Source organism: Manacus vitellinus, unplaced genomic scaffold (genome assembly GCF_001715985.3).
Source record: "Manacus vitellinus isolate BGI_N305 unplaced genomic scaffold, ASM171598v3 ctg7180002433899_pilon, whole genome shotgun sequence".
Lineage (NCBI taxonomy): Eukaryota > Metazoa > Chordata > Aves > Passeriformes > Pipridae > Manacus > Manacus vitellinus.
In genome coordinates, this window is record NW_021938529.1 from 1,148 (window position 1) to 15,400 (window position 14,253).

Below are 14,253 nucleotides of genomic sequence, written 5' to 3' on the forward strand. Positions count from 1 at the left end.
TCTTCCTCGAGGCCAACCCCTCCAACTGGATTTGAGTGCAGCTGAAAGGTTTCCTCAGCATTTTGCCCCGTGCCTCCCTGCCCTGAAGGTTTCTGGCCATCAGGCTGGAGCTGAGGGGGTTGGGCAGGTGCCTGAGGAGGGGGTAGAACAAGGGCTGTGTCCAACTGTGCCAGGAGGGCTGTGCTGGGCAAGGATGAGGAGGCTGCAGAAAACAGTGGCACTGGGGAGGGGAGAGGAGCAGCTGGAGAGACCTTGTGCCTGCCCACGCTGGGCAGGAGCTGCCCCAGGATGGCAGCTCTGAAGCACTCACAGGATGTCCCTGGGAACAGGAGGGGAAGACTGGATCTGAAAATGGAACCTGGAAAGCAGAGAGTCATGCTGACACTGTAGGAGAGTTGCAGCCCTGGAGCAAGGTGACAGAAGAAGTGACCAAGTCCATGCAGTGGCCTCAGAAGATCCCACAGCATCCTGGAGATGCTGGAAGGGAGCCCAGCTCTGCTTCACAAGTTCCCAGGGCCTGTCCCTGCCTGTGCTCCAAGGGCTTCCACCCCCCAGGACTGTGCTCAGAGAGCACTCAGGCCTTACAGTGAGAAAGGGGCTCAGGAAGACAGTGTGGAAGTGGCAAGAGAGCAGCTCTGCAAAGACCAAGCACTGCTGCTCCCTGGCAGTGCTGCTGGGCTGGGATTATTGTCCCCTTCCCGTTTGCAAATACCCCCTGTCCTGCAGTGTGCTGTCCTTTAGGAACATCTGAGAAGAAGGGTCTTGGACAAAGAAGGCACTGCAGGGTCCTTTATTTTGTTTAAATATACAGATTGCACACTTCATCATTTATAAATCTCTGGGTCACATTCAGTGGGTGGACACTAAATTAGAAGGCAGATGCATAACAACATTTAATTGCACGGAAAATTATTGCAAGAACAATCCAATGACCTCTGAGAAAAACCTGAGCAGGAAGGCTGGGCCATTAGTGAGTCCCATTCTATATTCTATGAACCAGAAAACAAACACTTTATTGATCCTGAAAGGCATCGAGTCATCATTTTTCTCAGGGCATCCTTGAGCTCTTGATTCCTGAGGCTGTAGATGAGGGGGTTCAGTGCTGGGGGAACCACCGAGTACAGAACTGACACCACCAGGTCCAGGGATGGGGAGGAGATGGAGGGGGGCTTCAGGTAGCCAAATGCAGCAGCGCTGAGGAACAGGGAGACCACAGCCAGGTGAGGGAGGCACGTGGAAAAGGCTTTGTGCCGTCCCTGCTGAGAGGGGATCCTCAGCACAGCCCTGAAGATCTGCACATAGGAGAAAACAATGAAAATGAAACAACCAAAACAAAAACAAGCACTAACCCCAAGAAGCCCAAGTTCCCTGATGTAGGAGTGTGAGCAGGAGAGCTTGAGGATGTGTGGGATTTCACAGAAGAACTGGCCCAGGGCATTGCCCTGGCACAGGGGCAGGGAAAATGTACTGGCTGGGTGCAGCAGAGCATTGAGAAAGCCAGTGGCCCAGGCAGCTGCTGCCATGTGGGCACAAGCTCTGCTGCCCAGGAGGGTCCCGTAGTGCAGGGGTTTGCAGATGGCAACGTAGCGGTCGTAGCACATGATGGTGAGGAGGAAATACTCTGCTGAGATGAAAAAGGCAAAGAAAAAGAGCTGTGCAGCACATCCCATGTAGGAGATGGTTGTGGTGTCCCAGAGGGAATTGTGCATGGCTTTGGGGACAGTGGTGCAGATGCAGCCCAGGTCTGTGAGGGAGAGGTTGAGCAGGAAGAAGCCCATGGGGGTGTGCAGGTGGTGGTCACAGGCTACGGCGCTGAGGATGAGGCCGTTGGCCAGGAGGGCAGCCAGGGAGATGGCCAGGAAGAGCCAGAAGTGCAGGAGCTGCAGCTCCCGCCTGTCTGAGAATGCCAGGAGGAGGAACTGGGACATGGAGCTGCTGTTGGACATTTGCTGTTCCTTAGGACAGGGTCTGTTCAGAAAAGGAAAAGACATGGAACAATTAGGAGATACCCCTCTCAGCAAAGATACTCCATCTTTCATAGTAATCCCCCCAAACTATTTGTATTTCCCTTATGCTGGCTCAGAGTGGTGTGAACAGCAAGAATTCTGCCCATGTACTGCCAAGGGCTCAGCTTTGCTCTGCTGCAGTGGCAACATGGAGCTGGTTTTGACAGCTCTGATGATCACAAGGGATGTCAGATGTAACCCACCTTTAATAGAAAAGCTCTATTTCTGACCCCCTTACTCACAAGAGTGTGGTCTGCAGAACAGAGGTTTCTATGGTCTTTAGAATAATTCTTATGTTAGATATGTTCCACCATTAAATCTGCAGAGTGTTCTTTTTAGGAGTAAAAATTCTCATTTTTATTGCTGAAAATGTAAAGAATCTTTAGAAAAGACAAGAGACAAAAGGTCTCAGCTCTCTGTGGTTTCAAGCAGAGCCAGGAGATCTGCAGAGTTCTTTAGCCTGTTTCCCATCTGCCCTGCTCTTTACCTTGTGCTTCATTCACTTTGATTTCACACAAACAAATATTAAAAACCACACCCCCAAATACATATGCAGTGATGAGAGCAGGACAATGTTGTTTCCAAGGGTAGCTCTGTGAAGTGTCCCCTGTGCCAGCCCAGAGGTGCAGCTGTGCTGGACAGAGCAGGACAGGAGCCCTCCTGCAGAGAAGCCAAGGGCTGGGACAGGAGAGTGCCCACCTCCAAGGGAAGGCTCAGCCCTGCCCAGGATCCTGTGCTCATTTCTGATCCTGCCTGAAAGATTCATCTCTGAGAGTAAAAGAGTTGGAATTTCAGTGCAGCCTCCAGAACTGAGAGAACAATGTCTCTGCTACAATGCCTAAGCAGGAAACACACCTCAGGAGTAATTCCTTTCTTGTAGCCCCTGTCTTTTGTGAACTTTGCAAAAGCTTCTCCATTCAATATGGTATAGTGGTCTGGAGCTGTGAGCAGGTCTGACCCTGCAAACACCAAGACATGGAAAAGATCCTCCCTCAGCTGCCAGGTTTGCTCCTTGCCCACAGCCCTTCTGCCCCAGCCCTGGGAGCAGTTCCCCGGGCCGGCTGAGAGCTGCCCCTGGCAGGCAGCAGAGTCCCTGCCCAGCACAGCACCCTGGGCTGCAGGACCCTGCTCTGCCCCACAGCCCTGGGCACCCCTGGCTGCACCCCCAGCTTCACAGCTCTTCCAAAGTGCCCCAAAACAGCCCCTGCTCACCCATCCCATCAGCTGGGGCTGGGCCAGCTTTAGGAGATGCCTCCAGGAGCTGCCCCTGCACTGCCCTGCAGCCACAGACTCACCATGTGCAGCCCTGCCAAGATTCCTCCTGCAGGGAGCTCTCAGCCATCCTGCCAGTGCTGAGCCCCTTGAAGCTGTGTCTGTGCCCTGCTGGTGTCCCTGAGCTGGCCTGGCAGTGCCCTCAGCCCTGCTGGGCTGTGCAGAGGAGCTGCTCACCAGCAGAGCTGTCTCTTTGAAGCTCTTCTTGCTTGCCAGGAGCTCCCTGTGTGCCAGGAGCCCAGCCCAGCTCAGCTGCACAGCAACAGCCCCAGGCATTTCATGACCCTCAGGGGGTTCGATGTTGTTTACATGAGACTCAGTCCCTGAGAGGAAGTTCAAACAACTTTTCAAGAAGTCAAAGTGAGATTGAAACACTAAAATTTCCTTTAGTGCTAATGAGTCTCACTGAGGGACACAACGGAGAACGTGTCCCCAGGTTCCAGTTAGAGCAGAAAACTGCAGACAGTGATAACAAGGATGGACAAGCAAGGGAAAGGTGGCTCTGATGCTGAACAAACCTTTACTTGTTTCCTTAATCAAATGGGACCCTCAGCCCCTGGGAAGGCAGATGCTGTCCCTGCCTCATTCCTCAGGGCTCTTCCTGGGGCACTGGGATGTGGGATGTGCAATGCCAAGGGCAGGACCATGGGGTGGCACCTGCCAGGCTGCTGAGCAGGGACAAGGAGGCCATGAGGCCCCAGGGCTGCAAGGGGCACTCCCCTCCTCCTGGCCTCAGGGGCACAGACAGCAGCCCTGGCCAAAGGCCTGCAGAAGGTGGCTGTGTCAGGGCCTTTCAGCTTCTCCCCCTCCCTGTCTCCTCTCCAGCCCAGGCTGTCCTACGGTGTCCATGCCCTGCCCCTTTCCCTGCAGGCTGTCGTCATCCCCCCGGCTGCCCCACCTGGCTGGCACCTTCCTGCACTGACATCTCTGCATCCTCCCTGGCTCTTCCTGCACACACAAAGCCTTGGGCTCATCCAGACTCCTCCTGGGTGATGTGTTGCAGCACTGTGTTTTCCATGGAATGAAATTCCTTTTTCCTCATGTCCAGTCGGGACCTCCCCAGCTGCACTTGGCATTAATTCTTTCTTTCTCATGCTCTTTTCTGCTATATCAAAAGGATCCACCATCTCTAAATCCTCCCTTCAAGCCCTCTCAGGGCTGCCCTGTGCTGTCCTCAATCTCCACACCATTGAGGCCACAGCTCCTTAGCTCCTCTCTAGTGCTCATGTGCTTGAGACCTTTAAAGCCCATCTTGAGAGATTTCTGGACACTCACTAATGTTTGTGCAGATGAAAATATTGTGCTCATAGTCTAAGTAAATCACAGTTGCCATGACAACCAGCATGCATTCCCATTGCTATGGTCAGTTACCATGGAAAATAGAATACATTCCCATTGCCACAGTCAGTTACCATGGCAACCATAATACATTCCCATTGCTACAGTCATTGACTGTGGCAAACAGCATACTTCCCACTGGTACAGTCAGTTACCATGGCAACCAGCATATATTCCCATTGCTATGGTGAGTTACCATGGAAACCATCATACAGTTGCATTGATACAGTCATTTACCATGGCAACCATCATACATTCCCACTGCTATGGTCAGTCACCATGGCAAACAGCATATATTCTCATTGCCACAGTCAGTTACCACAGCAACTACCATACATTCCCATTGCTAAGGTCAGTTACCATGGCAACCATCACACATTCCCATTGTTACAGTCAGTTACCTTGGCAACGATCATATATTCCCACTGGTATGCTTGGTTACCATGGCAACCAGCATGCATTCTCATTGCCATGGTCAGTTACCACGGTAACCATCATACATTGCCATTGGTACAGTCAGTTACCTTGGCAACCATCATACATTCCCGTTTCTACAGTCATTTACCATGAACAACATCATACATTCCCATTGCTACACACAGGTACCATGGCAACCATCACACATTCCTCTTGCTATGGTCAGTTACCACGGTAACCGTCATACAGTCCTGTTGCTATGGTCAGTTACCATGGCAACCATCATTCCTCCCACTGCTACAGTCAGTTACCATGGTAACCATCATACATTACAATTGCCACGGTCATTACCATGGCAACCATCACACATTCCCCTTTCTACGGTCAGTTACCATGACAAACATCATAAATTCCCATTGCTACACACAGGTACCATGGCAACCATCACACATTCCCATTGCTATGGTCGGTTACCATGGCAACCATAATACAGTCCACTGCTACAATCAGTTACCATGGCAACCATCATACAGCACGTTCAGTTAGCATGACAACCACCTGAATTCCAGTTTCTATGGTCAGTTACTGCGGCAACCATCATACAGTAGTGTTGTTAATGTCGGTTACCATGGCAACATCATACATTCCCATTGCTACAGTCAGTTACCATGGCAACTAGCATACATTCCCATTGCTACAGTCAGTTACCATGGCAATCATCATAGCTCCCATTACTGCAGTCAGTTACTATGGCAACCAGCATACATTCTCATTGCCACAGTCAGTTACCATAAGAACCACCATACATTCCCATTGCTACAGTAGGTTACCATGGCAACCATCATACAGTCACGTTGCTATAGTCATTTACCATGGCAACTAACATACATTCTCGTTGCTACGGTCAGTTCCCATGGAAAACATCATGCATTCCCATTGCTACAGTCAGTTACCATGGCAACCATCATACTTCCAGTTGCTACAGTCAGTATATCATGGCAACCATGACACATTTCCATTGCTATGGTCAGTTACGATGGCAATCATCATACATTCGCACTGCTACGGTCAGTTACCATGGCAACCAGCATACATTCCCATTGCTACGGTCAGTTACCATGGCAACCAGCATACATTCCCATTGCTATGCTCAGTTACCATGGCAACCAGCATACATTCCACTTGCTAGGGTCACTTACCATGGCAACCAGCATACATTCTTTATGTCACGGTTGTTACCATGGTAACTATCAAACATTTCCTATTGTTTTAGTCAGTTACCATGGCAACCATCACACATTCCCCTTGCTACAGTCAGTTACTATGGCAACCATCATACCTCCAGTTGCTACAGTCAGTTACCATGGTAACCATCAAACATTTCCGTTGCTTTGGTCTGTTACCATGGCAACCATTACACATTCCAGTTGCTAGGGTCACTTACCGCGTCAACCATCATACATTCTTTTTGCTATGGTTGGTTACCATGGCAACCAGCATACATTTCCATTGCTACGTTCAGTTACCACAGGAACCATAATACTTCCCACTGGTACAGTCGGTTACGATGGCAACCATCATACATTCCCATTGTTACACCCAGTTTCCATGGAAATCATCATACAGTCTTATTGCTATGGTCAGTTACCATGGCAAGCATCACACATTTCCCACTGCAAAGGTCAGTTACCATGGAAACCATCATACAGTCCCATTGTTATGATCAGTTACTATGGCAACCATCATACAGTCTCGTTGCTATGGTCAGTTACTCTGGCAACCATCATAGATTTTTGTTGCTATGATCGGTTACCATGGCAACCATCATACACTCCCATTGCTATGGTCAGTTACCATGGAACGAGCATACATTTTTCGTTCTACAGCCAGTTACCATGGCAACCATCACACATTTCAGTTGCTACAGTCAGTTACCATGGCAACCATCACACATTTCAGTTGCTACAGTCAGTTACCATGGCAACCTTCATACATTCTTACTGCTATGGTCGGTTGCCATGGCAACGAGCATAAATTCCCACTGCTACAGTTGGCAACCAGCATACATTCCTGTTTCACAGTCAGTTTCCATGGTAACCATCATACTTCCCACTGCTACGGTCGTTTGGCATTGTAACCAGCACACATTCCCACGTTGATGGTTGGTTACTATGACAACCATCATACATTCAAATTGCTACGGTCAGTTACCATGGCAACCATCATATTTCCCTTTGGTACAGTCGGTTACCATGGCAACCATCATACATTCTCATTGCCATGGTCAGTTACCATGGCAACCACCATAAATTCCCATTGCTACGGTCGGTTACCATGGCAAGCATCAATCATTCCCGTTGCTACAGTCACCATGGCAAACATCACACATTTCCATTGTTATGGTTTGTTACCATGGCAACCATCATAGGTTCTCATTGCTACTCTCGGTTACCACAGCAACCAGCACACATTCCCATTGCTATGGTCATTTACCACAGGAATCATCATACTTCCCACTGGTACAGTCGGTTACCATGGCAGCCATCATACATTCCCATTGTGATGGTCGGTTACCATGGCAACCAGCATACACCTTTCACTGGTGCAGTCAAATACCATGGCAACCATCATACATTGCTGTTCCCATGGTCAGTTACCATGGCAAGCAAAATACATTCCCATTGCTATGGTCAGTTACCATGGAAGGATCAATCATTCCCGTTGTTACAGTCAGTTACCATGGCAACCATCATATATTTCCATTGCTATGGGCAGTTGTCATGGTAACCAGGATACATTCCTGTTGCCACGGTCGGTTACCATGGCAACCAGTGTACATTCCTATTGCTATGGTTAGTTTCTAAGGGAACCTCTTGGTTCCTCTTGGACAGAAGCAGATGCAGATGAGCCTCCCTGTTGTCCACCAACCTGCCAGCTGTGCTCTAAAGGCCTGTGTCCCAAGGGCTGTCTTGAGCAAGACCTGCACAAACCTCTGGCACTCTTTGCATCCTGTCGTGGGGCCTTTCCAGTGAATTCCAGGGTTATCAAAGCCAACTTGAATGGGCTCTTTGTCTCACTCCACAAGGTCACCCAAACCACTCTCTCCTCTGACCCTCACCCACAAAAGTTCACCCAAGTTGTTCATCCCCTAGAGCAGCTCCACAGCTCCAAGAAGCTCTTTCCCACTGAGGACACCTCTCTCCTGCTCTTTCTCTCCTGTGTCTCCTTGGCCTTCTCTCCCAACCCATCACAGCCCTGCAACCTGGGAACTGTCTCAGCAGGCCTGGGCTGTTATTGCCTGCAAGTGGAATGAAGAGAGACTTGGGGCTGCAGCTCCTCCTGCCTGTGCCCCACACGCAGGGCATTGGGGCCTGTCTGGCTGCAGCCCCTCAGTGGGGGCACCGGGGTAAGAACAGACTTGCAGTGGGGAAAGCTGCTCTGAAAGCCCCGAGAGCTGGGGTGTGCAGAGGCTTTGCTGACAATGGCCTTGGGGGTGGACGTGCTGGGACTCAGGCCCAGGGGGAAAATCCCAGGCCTGATCCCTGAGGAGATCAGCACATGCTGCTGAAATGCTGGGGGAGAGAAGAGCCAGCAGAGGGAGGAAACAAGTGTGGACAGCCTGGGCTGATGGGATTTGGACTCGTGCCTGGCCCGGCCTTGGCTGGGCAGAGAAGGGACAGCCTTTGTGTCCCTGCAGGGCTGGGATTCACTCCCTGCCCCAAAGGCCCCCAGTGTGTCTGAGAAGCCCTGGGTGGTGCCTGTCACACAACTGCTGGGAATGGGGACGGGGTCCCTGCACAGGCCCTGTGCTGTCCATGGCAGCTGCTGCACTTGTGCTGCAGAGCCCTGGCACCTCCCCTGGCACTACAGGCCCCTCTTTGGCTGTTCAATCCAGGCTCTGCTGCCCTCAATTAGGTTCAGCAGTGAAGGGATGTCCAGGAGACAACTGCCATTGTACTCCGAGGACATGTAGAAAATACCCTGATAAACAACAGAGAGAGACCTCTTTCCCTGTGCCACCTGACTCCATTTGGTCACCTGAAGACCTCTAGGGGCTGCCCTGGACAGAAGGAACAGTGACAGGTTCCCCTGTCCTACATGTGGGCACCTTCTGCCACTGAAGTTGGCCAAAGCAATGTCCCAGCAGCCTCCAAGAAGATCCCACAGCTGCTGCCCTGTCCCTAGGAACTGCTCCATTGCAGCCTGCAGTTCCCAGCAGGAATGTCGGTCACCTCTGGCCCCTCAGAAGGAACCAGGGCTTTGTGTCCCAGCAGGTCACTCCTGGCTTTGGTCTTCATTCATTCCCATGGGAGCTGGGACAAAGAGTCACCTGCAGGGGCCTGTTTTGGGCCCACTGAAGTGGGGCAGGAGGAATCCAAGCCCATGGGGGTTGTGGAGGGAGCTGAGTGTCCTTCTGGCCCCAGGTCTGCAGAGCCACAAGGAGACACCTCTGTTGACTCAGCTGAGTCCTTCCCTCAGTGCAGGTGAAGGAGATCCCTCCTGGGCACTGTCTGGGTTTCCTGTCTAATGATGGGACATGAAAAGGGGACTCTTGGACTTAACTCTGAGTCTGTTTGGAGAAATGACAGTGCTGAAAGAAGTGTCTGTGCCCAGCTGAGAGAAGGCACATCATTATTTCCTTCAGCTGTGTGCCAGCAGGTTCCCCTGGAGCCCCAGGGACAGCTGGAGGGAGCCCAGAGGGGCAGAGAAAGGGCTGCCTGGGGCTGTTGCTGTGCTGCTGAGCTGGGCTGGGCTCCTGGCACACAGGGAGCTCCTGGCAAGCAAGAAGAGCTTGAAAGAGACAGCTCTGCTGGTGAGCAGCTCCTCTGCACAGCCCAGCAGGGCTGAGGGCACTGCCTGCAGCACCCAAGGCACAGGAGAGAAGGCAGAGAGATGAGAGGCAGCCTGGGCTGGGAGGTGACTGAGCTCTCACCACAGGAGAAACCTTCCCAGGATTTGAAGGAAGAATTCTCTGGCTGTAGGAAAGTTCAGCTTGCCTTCCTGGAGGGATCTCCTAAAGCTGCCACATCCCACAGCTTCCAGGATCTTTCAGCAGGACTCTCCCAGTTGCTGCAGTGCAGAGGAAGTGGCCACATGGCAGAGCAGGGCAGGAGCTGCAGGCAGCAAGGGCAGAGAGGAGAAGGGAGCAGGAGGTTCAAGGGATCCTGGGCTTGGAGGACAGGGCAGAGCTGCTCAGGGCAGGAACCTTGCCAGCCCTTTGCCACGGTCAGGCTGTGGCTGCAGAGCAGTGCAGGTGAGTTCCTGCAAGTGCCTCTCCCAGCTGCCAAATGGCAGCAGTGGCAGGAGCTGTCAGGATGGCTGTGCTGGATTTGCTGGGGTGCAGCAGGAGAAGCTGCTGCAGAGCAGGACTTGCTGCTGCCCCATCAGAGGCCCAGGGCCAGAAGGTTCCCTGTGCCGGGGCTGGCTGTGGGGTGGGAAGGTGGGGGTGCAGCCAGGGGTGCCCAGGGCTGTGGTGCAGAGCAGGGTCCTGCCCCCAGGGCTCTGTGTGCTGGGGCAGGGACTCTGCTGCCTGCCAGGCTCAGCTCTCAGCCTGGCCAAGGAGCTGCCACGGGGCTGGGGGAGAAGGGCTGTGGGGAAGGAACAACTCCTGGGAGGGCAGAGCAGGGCAGAGTCCTTCTGATCTCCAAAGTGGGCTGCAGGGATGAGGGCTGGTCACAGCTCCAGATCAAAGTAGGAAATTTCCCAGAAGGTATTTGCAAGAGGCAACAGACAGACAGGAGGTACCTTAAAGAGAAGGAACCAGTTCTTTCAGTGTTATACTCTGGGTTGTCTGGGTGCTGACTGCAACAGGGAAATAAATCTCTGAGCACAGGAGGAGACACTGAAACTTGAACTCTGTTAGATTAGAGGGGATTGAACCTGAGAGTATCAGACATCAAAATTGTCTTATAGACACATCAGTGTCACTTTCTCAGCCCTGTGCCCAGGGAAGCAGCTGCTGGCAGGGACAGCTCCAGGCAGCAGAGCCCTGGGCAGGGAGTGGGGGGCAAGTGCCCCCAAGGCCTGGGGGAGGGGGTGTTCAGGCAGCTCTGGGGGCCCTTCCCTGCAGTTCTGCTGGGCACTGTGTGCTGGACCATAGAAATGAGGATTTGCTGCAGTGGAAAAGAACCTTCCCCAGATGTGATGGTAAAAATAGAAAACACAGGTACAGTTATTCTAAGGACAGACTAAGCTTCTGCTCTGCAGCCCCAGCTCTTCTGAATCATGGGTGTACAGAGGGAACTTTTCTATTCAAGATGTGTTACAACTGACATTCCTTGTGTGTCTGAGAGCTCTACCAAAAAAGTTATATGTCACACCACAGCAGAGTAAAACAGACTCCTTGACAATGAATTTGGTGACATTTGACACATTGATTTCTTTTAGAAATTGAGTGGCTTTTTCACAGAGGTCTGTCTTAACTGTTCCCTGTCCTTTCCTTTTTTCGATAGGACCTATGTTAAGAAATAACAAATGTCCAACAGCAGCTCCCTCACCCAGTTCCTCCTCCTGGCATTCTCAGACAGGCGGGAGCTGCAGCTCCTGCACTTCTGGCTCTTCCTGGCCATCTCCCTGGCTGCCCTCCTGGCCAACGGCCTCATCCTCAGCGCCGTAGCCTGTGACCACCACCTGCACACCCCCATGGGCTTCTTCCTGCTCAACCTCTCCCTCACAGACCTGGGCTGCATCTGCACCACTGTCCCCAAAGCCATGCACAATTCCCTCTGGGACACCACAACCATCTCCTACACAGGATGTGCTGCACAGGTTTTTCTCCTCATATTCTTATTTGCAGCAGAGTTTTCCCTCCTCACCATCATGTGCTACGACCGCTACGTTGCCATCTGCAAACCCCTGCACTACGGGACCCTCCTGGGCAGCAGAGCTTGTGCCCACATGGCAGCAGCTGCCTGGGTTTCTCAATTCTCTGCTGCACACAGCCAATACATTTTCCCTGCCCCTGTGCCAGGGCAATGCCCTGGGCCAGTTCTTCTGTGAACTCCCACACATCCTCAAGCTCTCCCGCTCACACTCAGGCTACCTCAGGGAAATTTGGCTCATTGTGGTTAGTACCTGTTTAGTATTTGGTTGTTTCATTTTCATTGTTTTCTCCTATGTGCAGATCTTCAGGGCTGTGCTGAGGATCCCCTCTGAGCAGGGACAGCACAAAGCCTTTTCCACGTGCCTCCCTCACCTGATCGTGGTCTCCCTGTTTGTCAGCACTGCCATATTTGCCTACCTGAAGCCTCCCTCCATCTCCTCCCCATCCCTTGATGTGGCCCTGTCAGTTCTGTACTCGGTGGTACCTCCAGCACTGAACCCCCTCATTTACAGCCTGAGGAACCAGGAGCTCAAGGATGCCCTGAGGAAAATGATGACTGGATGCTTTTCAGGAGCAATAAAGTGCCTGTTTTCTGGTGCATAGCATTCAGAGTGGGACTCCTTAATGGCCCAGCCTTCCTGCTCTGGTTTTTCGAGGAGGTCATGGGGTTTTCTTTGTAATAATTTTCTCTGCAATTAAATATTATTATGCATCTGTCTTCTAATTTAGTGTCTACACATTGAATTTGACCCAGACATGTATAAATGATGAACTATTCTATCTAAGTATTTCAACAAAATAAAGGACCCTGCAGTGCCTTCTTTGTCCAAGACCCTTCTTCTTAGACGTTCCTAAAGGACAGCACACTGCAGGACAGGGTGTATTTGCAAACGGGAAGGGGACAATAATCCCAGCCCAGCAGCACTGCCAGGGAGCAGCAGTGCTTGGTCTTTCCAGAACTGCTCTCTTGCCACTTCCACACTTTCCTCCTGAGCCCCTTTCTCGCTGTAAGGCCTGAGTGCTCTCTGAGCACAGTCCTGGGGGCTGGAAGCCTTTGGAGCACAGGCAGGGACAGGCCCTGGGAACTTGTGAAGCAGAGCTGGGCTCCCTTCCAGCATCTCCAGGATGCTGTGGGATCTTCTGAGGGCAGGGCATGTACTGGGTCACTTCTTCTGTGACCTTGCTGCAGGGCTGGAACTCTCCTGCAGTGTCACCATGACACTCTTGCTCTCTGCTTTTCAGGTTCCATTTTCAGATCCAGTCTTCCCCTCCTGTTCACAGGGACATCCTGTGAGTGCTTCAGAGCTGCCATCCTGGGGCAGCTCCTGCCCAGCGTGGGCAGGCACAAGGTCTCTCCACCTGCTCCTCTCCCCTCCCCAGTGCCACTGTTTTGTGCAGCCTCCTCATCCTTGCCCAGCACAGCCCTCCTGGCACAGTTGGACACAGCCCTTGTTCTACCCCCTCTTCAGGCACCTGCCCAACCCCCTCATCCACAGTCTGATGGCCAGAAACCTTCAGGGCAGGGAGGCACCGGGGAAATGCTGAGGAAACCTTTCAGCTGCACTCAAATCTAATTGGAGGGGTTGGACTCGAGGAAGAAATCCCTTCTCATTCTCCAGAACCACCAGAACAACCTGTGTTGTGTCCTGGGCACTCCTGTGGAAGTGTGGGCTATGGAAAAGGTTTTGGTGTCAGGGGTATTGAGAAGGCTGGGCAGTGTCACTGGGAGACCTCTCCCAAACCCTTGGAAAGGCCAGGGAAAGGCCAGAGCCAGCCCAGAGCTTCCTGGGGCCTTGGGAAAGGCAGACATGGAACCAGTCTGCAAACAGGGCAGCAAGGAGGGTTGGCAGAGTTCCAGACTGGTCAGGCTCAACAGGGAAGGGGATAGGGCAAGTCCTCCTGCAGCCATTGCCAGGCATGGGAAGGACAAGGCAGGGATTGCAGAACCCTTGTGGGAGGGAATAGAAGGGGATGTTGTGTGCCCAGACTTTATCAAGGCCCTTGACATGGTCTCCTGTGCTCTCCTTATGGCCAAACTGGTGAGAGCTGGACTGAAGAAGTTGGAGATGTGGTGGGTGGGAAGTTGGCTGAATGAAGAGGGTCAAATCAAATCCATGGTACAAAGTCCTTTTGGCAGCAACTTCCTGGTGAAATCTCTCAGTGACCAGCCCTTGAACACCACTGTAGAACATCTTTATTATCTCTCTGTACAATGGGACAAAATGTATTTTCAAGTCCTTTATGGATGATGCCAAATTTCAGGGAGCCCTTGAGCAACCTGTCCTGGTTTAAAGACACATATTGGGGTGGGAACTCCAATAAAATGTACTCACTCCCCTTTTATTCACCACCAGTACAGGGAGACAAAATACAAGGAGGTATAAATGAAAAAATACA

The 14,253-nt window shown here is 51.9% G+C and overlaps 2 protein-coding genes across 2 annotated transcripts; one reads left to right on the plus strand and one right to left on the minus strand.

Moving 5' to 3' along the window:
* Positions 1-989: 989 nt before the first annotated feature.
* On the minus strand, positions 990-1,913 carry LOC108642766 (olfactory receptor 14J1-like; the record flags this gene model as incomplete). Its single annotated transcript, XM_018087187.3, has 1 exon — positions 990-1,913. A coding segment is annotated over one exon (924 nt), but the record flags the coding sequence as incomplete, so codon positions are not given.
* Positions 1,914-2,154: 241 nt separating this feature from the next.
* Positions 2,155-12,459, plus strand: LOC115307270 (olfactory receptor 14J1-like). Its single transcript, XM_029958595.1, is given in 3 exon segments — positions 2,155-2,200; positions 11,830-11,950; positions 11,952-12,459. Coding segments are annotated over 3 exon segments (675 nt in total).
* Positions 12,460-14,253: the final 1,794 nt, after the last annotated feature.